General features: G+C 38.2%; 1 protein-coding gene across 1 annotated transcript in view; it reads right to left on the bottom strand.

Annotated features, from left to right (window-relative positions):
* Positions 1-1520, bottom strand: part of LOC116912006 (cytosolic beta-glucosidase) — a 96872-nt gene extending 95352 nt beyond the window's left edge. The window contains exon 1 of the mRNA XM_032915904.1: positions 1505-1520. Within this exon, the coding sequence (XP_032771795.1) occupies positions 1505-1520 (16 nt within the window). The remainder of the gene's footprint in view (positions 1-1504) is intronic.
* Between the last annotated feature and the right edge of the window lie 12217 nt (positions 1521-13737).

The raw sequence follows: 13737 nt of genomic DNA on the forward strand, positions 1-13737 counted from the left end.
ATCCCTAAAGGAAACAATAAAGTAACAGCATAAGGAATTATAGCTTATACATCTACAAAGAATGGGAAATGGGACCATAAATGAAAACTGAAACTCTCAAAAATTTGAAGGAAAAATCAAAGAGAGATGGAACAAGTAAAAAGCAAATAATAGGATGTTTAATTGGTCTCTAATCGTGTCAGCAACATTATTAAATATAAATGAACCTAAATAACCTACTTGAAGAGGGAAAAATTATCTATCATGTTGAAAGAAAATGTAAAATACACTTTAAGCTACCCACAGGACATTCGATCTAAAGAGAAGGATGAAAGAATAATTAAGGTGACATGACAGAAACATCATACTGTATTATCATTAACCTGAAAACAGGAATCATGTTAGTGATATCAGCGTAGATTTCCAGTCAAGAATCACCAGATGTAACATAGGTATTGTAGAGGTCAGTTTATAAAGAGAATATACAGTGATAAAAGTAAATGAACCAATAAGAATTCCAAAATACTTAAGTCAAAAACAGTACTGCTCCAAAATGGCAATTCCACAATTATATTTGAATATTAAAAAAAAACTATAGAAAAGTAGGCAAAATATGTTAATAGGTCTCTTCTTCAAAAGGAAAATACATATTTAGTAAGATATTTTAAATGCAAAATAAACAGGTAGAGCAGAAGGCAGGTAGGCGAACTTCAGATCTTTATTCTACTCCCTTACTCCAAATCTAGTCTCTCACCCCTGTCTGCAGTTTGTCAATCTGTAGCCAACTACCTGGTGTGGCCTTTCCTGGTGTTTCCATTCCCAGAGGATTAAGCAGATCCTGCAGACTCTTTTACCCAACCCCACTCTCAGCCCATTCCTATTTCTAAGTATCATCTCCTCATACTTATAACCCATTTTACTCAAAAAACTACTGGTCACGCCTAGAAGATTCCCAGAAGAATTCCCTACCAGGCAATTACTGCACCCTACTAAGAACCAAAGAGGGCAACAGAAGCCAAGAAACAAAACACCCACCGAACAAACAAAAGGGGGAGATATGAGTGCCTAAAATTACAATCATGCCAAACCGAGAAGCCTGGAGGCCAAAGTCAAAAGGCATTCAATGCCAACCAGAAGAATATGTCTGTATGAGAACCCAGCAATTCTACTTTCAAAGGCCCTAAGTATTACAACAGAGTTCAAGTACAAGGTAAGACTTAGAAATAGCATTTACGAATGACAGTGATGTGAATATACTCTGGCTGGCCCAAGCGTGGCAAATAAGGCTCTGGCAGGCCTTGCCCTGCATTTCCTCTGCCTTGTTAAACTGTTCCATTGCATTTCTAAAGCTAGCCACTAAGGTCTATATTCCTTATTTGGCCACTTCCCCCTCCTGAGGTCTACTACTGAGGTCCAGCTATCAAAGTATTGAAGCCCAGCAATCAAAAGCTCCCTTTGGCTCACCTAATTAATCAGCTCAGTTAAAATTCAACACCTCATCCTAACACACAGTTTCCACTTTTACCTTTATAAACTGTCATTTTCTATGGGCCACATCTGTCTCATCTCTATCCTGAGACACAGTCCTTTGCTTTGCCGCCTCCAGCACAAATATTCCTTTCCTGTCTCCTTTGCTCCGTTCCCCTTCTCCCTCACCCTCCATCTCCTTTCTTTGCCTCTTATTCCCTGTCCTTTCTCCCTCTGGAGCAAATAAATCTCCCCTGTGTTAAGAACTTCATCTTTGGAGCCCTGAGCCAATATTGATCTTTCCACAGTCCTTAAAGAGCAAATGAATAAATATCTTAAAAGAAATCTATGAAAACACAAAGACTGAAAGGAGATGAATAAAGTAGCTTAAAACCTGAAAGTGGATTGGAATCAATTATTAAAAAAAAAAAAACAAAACTGAGGAAAATATTGAAATGAATAATGTAAGAACCCTAGAGCCAATCCTCACCAACAGAATACAATGGATGGCAAAAAGGATCTCAGGCATTGAGCAACCAAGAGAAGAAATGGGTGTCTTAGTCAATGAAAATGTTAACTCTAAAAAGTCCTGACATAAGACATCCAGGAAATCTGGGACACTATAAAAAGACCAAATATAAAAATAAGGGGGCTACAGAGAAGAGAAAGAAAACCTGTAAAAAGCACAGAAAATGTTTTCAACAAAAATCATAGAAGAAAATTTCCCTAACCTAAAGAAGGAAATGCCTATCCAGGTCCAAAAAGCATACAGAAACCTAGTAGACTGAACCAAAAAAGAAATTCCTGTCAGGACATAATAATCAATACACTAAATATTCAGGTCAAAAATTATATCAAAGACTACTAAGGAAAATGATCAAATAACATATAAACCCAGGCCTAAAATAGAAATACTGACTTCTCAATGGAAACTCGAAAGCAAGAAGATCCTCAACAGATGTTCTACAAACTCTGAGCCGTCACAAATGTCAGCCTAAATCAGTATATGCAACAAAACTTTCAAACATCATAGATAGAGAAATTAAGACAATCCATGATAAAACCAAATTTAAGTAACTACACAGGAATAAATAATTCTAGACTTATATATTAAAGGAGGGAAAAACACACACACACACACACACACACACACACACACACACACACACCACCACCACCACCACCACCACCACCACCAAAAACAACAACAAAAAATAGGAACGAACAACACAAACATTTGATATGTTTCAACATCATTTTTTTTCAATTCCTGGATAAAAAGACACAAAAAAACAGAATGGATGTGAAAATAGGATCCATTCTTCTGCTGCATCCCTGAAACACACCTCAACATCATAGATTGACAACTTCTCAGGGTAAAAGGATGGAAAAAGATATTCCAATAAAATATACCCATGAAGCAAGTTGATGCATCTACTTTAATATCTCATAAAACAGACTTCAAAACAAACTAATTAGAAGAGATAGATAAGGACACTATACACTCACCAAAGAAAAAAGCCACCAAGGGGACATTGCAATTCTTTTTTTTTTAAGATTTATTCATTTATTATATATAAGTACACTGTAGCTGTCTTCAGATACACCAGAAGAGGGCGTCGAATCTCTTTACAGATGGTTGTGAGCCACCATGTGGTTGCTGGGAATTGAACTCAGGACCTCTGGAAGAGTAGTCAGGTGCTCTTAACCATTGAGCCATCTCTCCAGCCCAACATTGCAATTCTTAACAACATGTACCAAACCCAAGGTTGCCTAAATTTATAAAAGAAACACTACTGTGACTTACATTACAAACTGATAGTGGGAAACAGCAAGATCACATTCTCACCAACCAATAGACAAGTCATCCATACAAAAACTAAACAGAAATATCAGAGATAATATTAAAAACAAATGGAGCTAACAGATATTTACAGAACATTTTCCCCAAACACAAAAGAATATACATTCTTCTCAGCAACTCATGAAACTCTCTCCAAAACTGACCACATATTCAGACACCAAGCAAGTCTCAATAGATAAAAGAAAATTGAAATAAGAAATTTGAGATAAGAAAATTGCATCCTATCACCACCATGGAATAAAACTGGATATCAACAGCAACAGAAACAACAGGAAGCTTACAAACTCATGGAACCTAAATGGCTTTCTACTGAATAAAAATGGGGAATGTTAGGGTGGGGAGGCAGGAAGGGGTGGGGGGATAGTGGGGGAGCACCCCCATAGAAGAAGGGGAGTAGAGGGGATGGGGGTGTAATGGATGGGAAACCAGGAAAGGGGATAACATTTGAAATGTAAATAAAAATGTAAAAAAAATAAAAGAAAGAAATTAAAGACTGTCTAGAATTGAATGAAAAATAAATTCACAACAGACACAAACTTATGGGACACAATGAAAGTGGTTCTAAGCGGCATTGTCCTACCACTAAGTACCTACATAAAAGAATGGGGAAGATGTCATACCAGTAATTTAACAGCATACCAGAAAGCTCTAGAACAAAAAGAAATCACATTCATAGAGGAGACAGCAAGAAATAGCAATTTCAGGGCTGAAATCAATAAAATTAAAAAAAAAAAAAAAACCTAAAAGTTCTTTGAGAAAACTCATTGAGATGGACAACTCTTATGCAAATGAACTAAAAGGCAGAGAGGGAAGATACAAATGAGCAAAATTAGAAATGAAAGCGAGGACATAACAGCAGACACTGAGAAGTTCCAGTGAATCTTAAGGACATACTTTAAAATTCTATACTCAACCAAATAGGAAAATCTAAAGGTGCCAGTACATACCACTTACCAAAATTAAATGATGATTACATAATCAATATTAACAGACCTTTATTGAAGTAAAACAGTAATAAAAACAGCAATTAAAAGTCTACAGTCAAAAAAAAACCAAGGGGCAGGTAGTTTTAGCATAGAATTCTATCAAGCTTTCAAAGAAGCGTTGTTGCCAATACTCTTCAAATTATTTCACAAAATAGAAGTAGATAAAAGCATTTCCCAGTTTATTTTACAAAAATGATACTCAAGCCACCACATAAGGAGCCAACAATCACAGACCAGTTTCTCTTATGAACAAATGTGTAAAATTGCTACATTAAATAGTTGCAAACAATCTAAGAACACATCAAAAAGATTATTGAACATAATCAAGTAGGCTTCATCTCAGAGACATAGGCATGATTCAGCATACCTAAATCAATAAATTCAACCACTATATAAACAAATGCAAAGGAGAAAAACAGACATAAGAATCTCATTGGATGTAGAAAAATGGCCCTTGACAAAATCCAACATGCCTTCATGATTAAAGTCTTGGAAACACTGGAGATACAAAGGACTTACCTCAGCATAATAAAAGCAGTTTACAGCAAATCCATAGCCAACATCACTTTAAATTTAGAGAAACTGAAAGCAATTCCACTAAAGTCAAAAACAAGGCAAGGTTTTCTACTCTTTCCATACTTTCTCAATGTAGTACTTTAAATCTTAGCTAGAGTAATAAGAGAACTGATGGAAATCAAGGAGATACAAATTGGAAAGGAAGAAGTCAAAGTATCTTATTTATAATGATATGATAGTATCCAAAAGTGACCCCAAATTTTTACCAGGGACCTCCTCTAGTTGATAAACCATTTCATCAAAATAGTTGCATAACATATTAACTCACAAAAATAGTAGCCTTTCTGTATACAAATGACAAATGGAGTAAGAAAGAAAACAGGGAAATAACACTATTCACAAAAGCCTCAAATACTGTAAAATAACTTGAGGTAACTCTAACCAAGCAAGTAACAGAGTTGTGTTATAAAAAGTTTGAGACATTGAGGAAAAAGTTAAAGAAGATATCAGAAGATGGAAAGAGTGACCATCAAAGAAAAAAAAGCAAACTACAATGTAATACCACAATGGCACACCCATCAAAATGCCAACACAGATATCCACAGATCCTGAAATGAATATTTCCAAAATCATATGGAAAACACACACACACACACACACACACAACAACAACAACAACAACAACAACAACAAAAAACAGGATAGCTAATTTTTTAAAAATCCTCAATAATAAAACATCTCCCAGAAGAATCACCGTCCCCAACCTCAGATTGTACTACAGAGTTATGGTCATAAAAAGGGCATGGTATTAGCACAAAAAAGACAGTAAAACAATAAAATTAAATTGAAGATCCAGATATACATCAGCATACTTACAGACACCTAATTTTTGATAAAGAATTCATAAATACTTGGAACAAAAGATAGCATCTTCAACAAATTGTGCTGATAAAAACAGATGGGTACATGCTAAAGAATGCAGATGATAAATATTTACTGCCCTACACAAAACTCAACTCAAAATGGATCAAAGACTTTAACATAAAATACATACACTGAACCTGAAAGAGAGAAATTAGGGAATGTCCTTGTCTTAGTCAGGGTCTGTATCCCTGCACAAAACATCATGACCAAGAAACAAGTTGGGGAGGAAAGGTTTTATTCAGCTTATACTTCCACATTGCTGTCCATCACCAGAAGAAGTCAAGACTGGAACTCACACAGGGCAGAAACTTGGAGACAGAAAACTTGATGCAGAAGACAAGGAGGGGTGCTGCTTACTAGCTTGCTTCTCCTGGCTTGCTCACTCTGCTTTCTTATAGAAGCCAGGACTAGCAGCCCAGGGAAGGCACCACCTGCAATGGGCTGGGCCCTCCCACCTTGGTCAACAGTTGAGAAAATGCCTTACAGCAGGACCTCATGGAGGCATTTCCTCAAGGGAGGCCTCTTTCTCTGTGATAACTCCAGCTTATGTCAGGTCGACACACAAAACCAGTCAGTAGAGTTCTTGAACTTATTGGCATAGGAAACAGAATATCATAAGTGCAGGAACTAAAATCAACAATTAATAAATGAGACCTCATGAAAGTGAAAAGCTTTTGTATTAGGTGTCCAAGCAGCCAACCAATAGGAGGACATTTTATAAACTCCACATTTAATATAGGGCTAATATTCAAAATATATAAAGAAGTATTAAAAAAACTAGATATCCAAAAAATAAACCAATTTAAAGGAAGAGTACAGATCTAACTCAACAAAGGAAAGTCAAATGGCTGAAAAACTATTTAAGAAATGGTCAACATATTTAGTCATCAGAGAAAGGCAAATCAGAACTATTTTCAGATTTCATCTTAACACCCATTAGAATGGCTAAGATCAATAAAAACAAATGACAGCTCATGCTGGTGAGAATTCAGAGTAAAAACGCTTTTCTACTCCTGGTGGGAGTACAAAGTCATACACCATTATGGAAATCAGTGTGGTGATTCCTTAAGGATACAGAAACAAATGTACCTCATGATCCAGCTATATCATTCTTGAGCATATAGCCAAGGGATGCTTTATCTGACCATAGGATGTCCATTTCTTCTCTATTTATAATAGCCAGAAACTGAAAACAACCTAGATATCCCTTAATAAATGAATGGCTAAAGAAAATATGATACATTTACACTATGGCATATTGTCATTTAATACTCCGTCATTTTCTTAGGATTTGTGAAGAGACACCAGGACCAAGGAAACTCTTATAAAGAACAACATTTAATTGGGGCTGGCTTACGGGTTCAGAGGTTCAGTTCATTATCATGAAGGCAGGAAGCACAGCAAGTTAGTCAGGCGGGGTGCTGGAAGAGCTGAGAATTCCTCCAGCAAGAAAACACCTACTCCGATAAGGCCATACCTTCTAAATAATGCCACTTTCTGAGCCAAGCATTAACAAACCACCAGAGTCATTAAAAACTGAAATCATGAAATTCACAGATAAATGGAGGGAAGAAAAACATCATCATGAGTGAGGTAACCCATACCCAGAAAAAGAAATATGGTATGTATTCACTTCTATGCAAACATTAGCTGTTTATGATATGCAGAAGGAGCTGTTCCTAAAGTTGTGCCTGTCTGTGGAATCTATTCTACAACTGTGCTGCCTTGTCTGGCCACTAACCCTGGAGAAACTTAATGTGCCAGGATAGGGGAATATCTGGGTTGTCCCCAATTTCTCATAGGAGAGTGGGAGAGGGAATTGGGAGGGACTCTGTTGGGGAGGGAGGGTAGCAGCAATCAAGTTGAATGGATAAATAAATTAATGGAGAAAAAGTCAGTGATATGCAAGACACAATCTGTAGCACAACAGAGGTTAGGTATAAAGTAAGGACTGGGGGCAGATAGATCTCCTTAGGAAATAGAAATAGAAAAGATAGTTATGGATGGATGTGGGTGGGGACTAGAATGGGAGGATAAAATAGAGTGAGTGAAGGGTAAGAGGACAAGGAATATGGTGAAGACAGAAAAGTAATGGCGTTTTGGTAGTATGGAAGCCTAATACAGTAGAAGCTCCCTAACATAAATACATATATAAAGCTGATATAAATGAAATTGTCAAATAACAGGCAAGACAGAACCCACACTGGGCATAACTTGTCATTTAATATTGAAGCTTCCAGTACCAGGGATGTTGTACATCTAATTAAATTGTTGACCAAAAGGTCCTATTGGAACCCCAAAGAAACCCAGGAAGTTGCAAAGACTATACATTGTTCTCCACAAACTGACTGCAAGGCCCTCTTGCTGCAGACAACATTGCACAACTCGCTGAACATAGAGAAGTCAAGCTGGTGACTATGTAAAGGATTCATCCCTACATGCTAGCATCCTTTGGTATAGGAAGGTAAGGTGCATGCTACTAAAGGAGAAACATAAACACCGACCCTTTGATTTACAGCGGTATCGTGGCTGGAAGCTATACCAACACAATGATGACACAAAGCTTGTGAAATTAACCAGTGTCTGACTTGACTTTAAGTTCATTTCACAAGATGGAACTCATACCCAACACTGCTTGAGTGACCAAGAATCTGGGAATAGATAGCCCAAGGACCTAGGGCTATACAAAACCAACCCTGTTCTACTGTTCTAAATATAGAAATAAAATGACTCCTAATTTCATTCTACTACACTCATAGATCAGTGACTTGCTCAGCCATCAACAGAGAAGCTTCCTCCTGCAGCAGATGGGAACAAATACAGAGACCCACAGACAGACAATGCACAGAGAGTGAGAGATCATGGAACACTCAGTTCTAAATCAAATGTCTCCATTGAATCCTCACCTCAGGTCTCAGGAACTCTATCTAAGGAAAAGGTGGTGAAAAGAGTGTAAGAATCAGAAAGGATAGAGACTACCAGAAACACAGGACCCTCTAAGTCAGCAGGACTGACACACACATGAACACACAGAGACTGAGACAGACTGAGGCAGCATGCACAGGGCCTGCACAGCTCTGCACCAAATGGGATCCTAGAGCCGAAATGACAATTGAACTCATGAACCCATCCATCCCTAACAGAAACTACTCCCAACTGATAACCACTTGCAAATAAAAACTTCATTTTCTGCAGAGGATTCTCACCAAGGAAGCAAAGTACTGTTTAGCGTAGGCTTCATGGCCAGCAATAGGTGGCCAATGCAAAATGAACTCAATAGCATCTTTGCAGGTCCCTTGTCTTATAATGTCATGATGTCATGCCATGCCTTTTGAAAAAATCATAATTATGAGTTTGTGTGTGTGTGTGTGTGTATACATATACATACACATACACATACACGCACAGAGAGAGGGGGGAGAGGGGAGGGAGAGATGGAGAGGAGGGAGAAGAGAGGGAGAGGGAGAGAGAGAGAGAGAGAGAGAGAGAGAGAGAGAGAGAGAGAGAGAGAGAGAACGATCCCTAATGGTTCAAATGAGGGGTCTCTGCATCTGTGCCTGCTTCTTGTGCCTTTTCTTAGGCTCTTTTCTTGTTTTGTTTCATCCTATTGTCATGCATTAGTTTTTGTTCTACCTTATCTTTTATTTTATGTCATTTTATTACTATAACTTAGAAACCTGTTCATTTTCTAATATGAGTCAGAAAGGGAGTGGATCCAGATGTGAGGGGAGGTGGGTAAGAACAGCAAAGAGGAGAAGGGGAAATTGTAATCATGATATAGTATGTAAGAGAAAAAAAATCTGGTTTTAATAAAAAAAAACGAAAAAGAAGAAAGAAAGAAATCCGACTAATACACCTCTCTGTCCATCCTATCCCTCCTCCACTTCACCCCCACCTTATCCCACTCCCCACCCATAAGCATTATGTGCCTCAGGAAAAGCAGTTTCCCAAGCCTTCTCACTCTGGCTGGGAACTGAAGATAGGGCATCTCTATCCAGGGTGGAAGTGTCCTCCCCCACCACAATTTCCTCCAAGTTTCAGAATCTAAAGTCACCTGAAGGGCCAGGCCATTAGTGGTATTAACCTGACCCTCATTTTAGAGAAAGGAAGCAATAAGCAGTCAGGAAGAGGGAGGTAAGAGTGCAACAGCAGGCAGAGATGGGGGGGGGTTCTTGGAACTCTTGAGAGATAAGAGTGTTTAATAAGGCAGATATCTGATCCTTGGTTTTTCTCTTCCTCTCTATGTCCATAAAACTATGTTAGCATGGGCTTTGTGCAATCATGAGTGTTAAGTGGGAATTTCTAGAAAGTTTCTGGTAAACTTCTAAAGCCCACCAAGCAATAAAGCCCAGGAAGAGGGCCAAAGTTAACCTCACCTTGGGGTGTGGATTCAGTGATCAGCCCTAGATATCATAGGCTGGTAAGATCCCATGCCTCCCAGAATGGGCATAGCATGGAAGACAGGAAGATGAAGTTGTTTGCTTTCCAATGAGCTTCTCCAGCCCAAGCCCAGCCATGGGTAAGTTCTGAAGTGCGAATTCAGCCCTGAGAGCCAAGGCCTTACCTCATCTAACCCTGCCCCATCGCTACCACCTAGTCACACTTCTCCCTCTTCCATAGTCACCCTGCTAGAGGCCCAATTGAGTTCTCCAAAATTTATGTATTACAGCCCCTAGTCCTTGAGCATGTGTCTGAGTTTGGAGACATTTTAGAGCTATGACTCCATTAAATGAGATTGCTAGCGTGGGTCCTCCTCCAGTCTAACTGGCATCAGATTTGACATGGAAACTTGGAAGCTTAAAGCGACACCAAGGATGCACACACACGCACACAGAGTCACAGTCACACACACACACACACACACACACACACACACACACACACACACACACATGAGACCACAAAAGGCACAATGAAGACAAATCAGGTGCCTGGAAATCAAATGGTGGGAGACTCAAAAGAAATTCAAAATACGGACACCTTGAACGTAAACTCCCAACTCTCAGAGTCATCAGGAAATTGGTGTCTATTTAGTCTGATGCATTTTGTTATAGCATCCCTAACAACAGAAAACAATCCGGGACTTACATATTTACAGGAAATCTTTGTATAAGCTGACTCTCTGCAGGGAGCTGTTCCCTCCCTCCTCCTGTGACGCAGTGACTAACTACATTCCAGGCCTTCCTTGCTAGCTGCTCAGTGCCAAACCCTTCATTCACTGGAAGTCAGAGAGTTGCTCTGATTAACCATACATAGGACAATAATCCCCCTGGCCCCTTATCCAAGAGGTCAGGCACCCTAGTGGGTGCCTAAAACAGTAAATACTACTGTCTGTATTTTTCATATATGTTTATATTGTCAAATAAAACTTAAGCTACAGGTCAAAAAATTAATAAATGTAGCAGATCATTAAATCTTGGAAATACAGATGAATATCACATTCTACACCCATTCTACGTCCATACAGTTGACTGAATGTAGAATACATATGTAAAAACTGGATACCATCAGACACTGAAGAAGCTGTTGCTAGGAGGAAATGGACAAACAGTATCCATTGGAGAGAAATATAAAAACATCTAGAAGTCTGAAAAAAAACAGTATGGTACAAATTAGTAATTCCCTACTATCATATGTCTACCAGTATGGACCTCAGATACACATAGCCATGGTTGCAACTTCAAAAAATGACTAAATGCAAAATAGGAACAAAGAGAACTTTGGATGCAATCCAATCCAAACATTCCCTGTCCAGACAATAAATAAATGAAATATAGAATCTCTATACAGTAGAAGACCACACCAGAGTAAGAATAAATGAACCTCACTCGAATAAGCCAGCCTGCCTCCACAAAGCCCCCAAAATTACAGTAAAACAATAAATAGCAAATCTTGAATGTAAGTAGGATATATCTTCTCTGTATAAGATTAGTGGTAAGTAGCTACAATTTCCTGTAGTAAAATCACAAAGAATTCAAACATTTAATAAATGCAAATCTCTGAGTGAATGCCTGAGCAGGACAAAGTGACTTTAGAATTGTGAAAATAGTGTTAGAACATATTTTTTATTTAATACACACACATTATCTTTTCAACTCTAGGGAATCTAATGAAGCCCACATTATAACATATTTTATTGGTCATAGCAGAAGGCTTTTGTTAAGCATTAACTTTGAGTCAACCTTGTATTGATACCTTATTTTAATTCCATTCTTTTATTCTTCACAATGAACCCTACAAGTATGAATAGTCTTCAAAATAAGCATTATTGATCCAAAGAGGAAAATAAGGACACATAGAGATTGAATGAGTTCCCCAAAATCACACAGCAGATACCAATAAGTCCCACAATGTGATGTGCCAACCTTCCCATAGCAACACCAGCAGAGCAAACTCCTGGCTCTAATACTTATTCCTTAGGTAGGGATGGAAAAATATAAAATCTTGCTTTGTGATTTAGTTTCATTCAGCATTTATACATCTAATAAGTATTATATATCCATTCTCTTCTAAGAAACTCACAGATGTAGTTCTACTACACAATCAAATATTAACTACATGAGGACAGAGTAATTGTAAGATTGTATGGAAAGATGAGGAAAATATCAAGAGTGAATACTCAAGAATTAATACTGTCATCGGGAGTTGGGTGACTCATACAATAGGAAACTCGTTAACATAGCGAGTTGTGGAAAGATGACTATTAGTGGTCACAGAAGTTGATACAGAGAAAAATAATTTGTGATTCCCATACAGTGCTTACAGCACCTAGGGGAAGGAACTGCTATAAGCCCAAGCACCAGATGCAATACTGTAGTATTCTGAGCCAGAGATGTTTATTCTTTAGTCGTTTGGAAGAAAGTAAAATTGTCTTTTGAATTTTTATTCTATTAAGAGATACAAGGGAGTTCAACAAACGTGTAAAGTATTGAGTCTCTGAGATGGTAAATGCACTCACTGTCAAGCCTGAAAAACCTAAGTTCAATCCCCAGGATTCACATGAGAGAGAAAAAGTAATTCCTCTCCGCACACAGACCCAATGAGAATGGCCCTCGTGGCCTCAGGCATCTGACTCTTGGTCCTAGCTTGATGACACTCTTTTGGAGGTTTAGGAGGTAGACATTTGGAGAAAGTATGTCACTGGAGGTGAGCTTTAGGAGTTTAAAGACTCTTGCCATTCTGAGTTTGCTCTTGCACTTCATGATGTGAGCTCTCTCTGCTATCTGCCTCAGCAATTGCCTGCCTTAGATCCGCCATCATGGACTCTACCATCTGGAACTTTAATCCCCCCAAAGTCCCCTTCTTCTATAAGTGTCCTTGGTCATGGTGCTATTATCACAGTAATGGAAAAGTTACTAATAATATATGCGTGCAAACAAATTAATAAAATGTAATAAAATGTTATTTAAACTTTTGATATTTAGCAACATCAATGCCATTCAAGGCTGTGATGTATTACGAAAATTGCAGCTGTTCCACAGCTGAGTATGGCTGAGCCTCTGTGTGTTCTCTGGCTTATGAGTCACATAACTTCTCTGTGTTTATCGTGGAATATCAAATTAGTCTCAAGTGGTCAAAACAACAGTGAACATGATGGGCTTCGATATATGCTGCAGTTATGGGCTTTCACCTACTCCAGGGTCAAAGCAATGAGCAATCACTACCTTTTCACAAAATATGACCAGTTTTGGGTGTTAGCTTCTCTCTGTCACAAACTCTTTATACCATAGTGTATACATATGAAATGCTCTAAACATCAATACTTTCATATGCCTGTGGAACTAAGAATGCATGCTGTGGCTAGGAGGGCTGGTGCTATGAGGCCTTTGGCTTCTTAACTTAGAAGATATGTCAATAAATGGCACCACATTGCTGTTATATTTGCTACAACAACATTCTTTGAGAAATCACACATCTGCATAAACATCTGTCCTATGCACAAAGGAAATTATCTCAAGGATAAAAGAAATAAGATATAGTCATGTGTGCATGTGCATCATC

The sequence above is a fragment of the Rattus rattus genome, chromosome 11 (genome assembly GCF_011064425.1).
Source record: "Rattus rattus isolate New Zealand chromosome 11, Rrattus_CSIRO_v1, whole genome shotgun sequence".
NCBI lineage: Eukaryota > Metazoa > Chordata > Mammalia > Rodentia > Muridae > Rattus > Rattus rattus.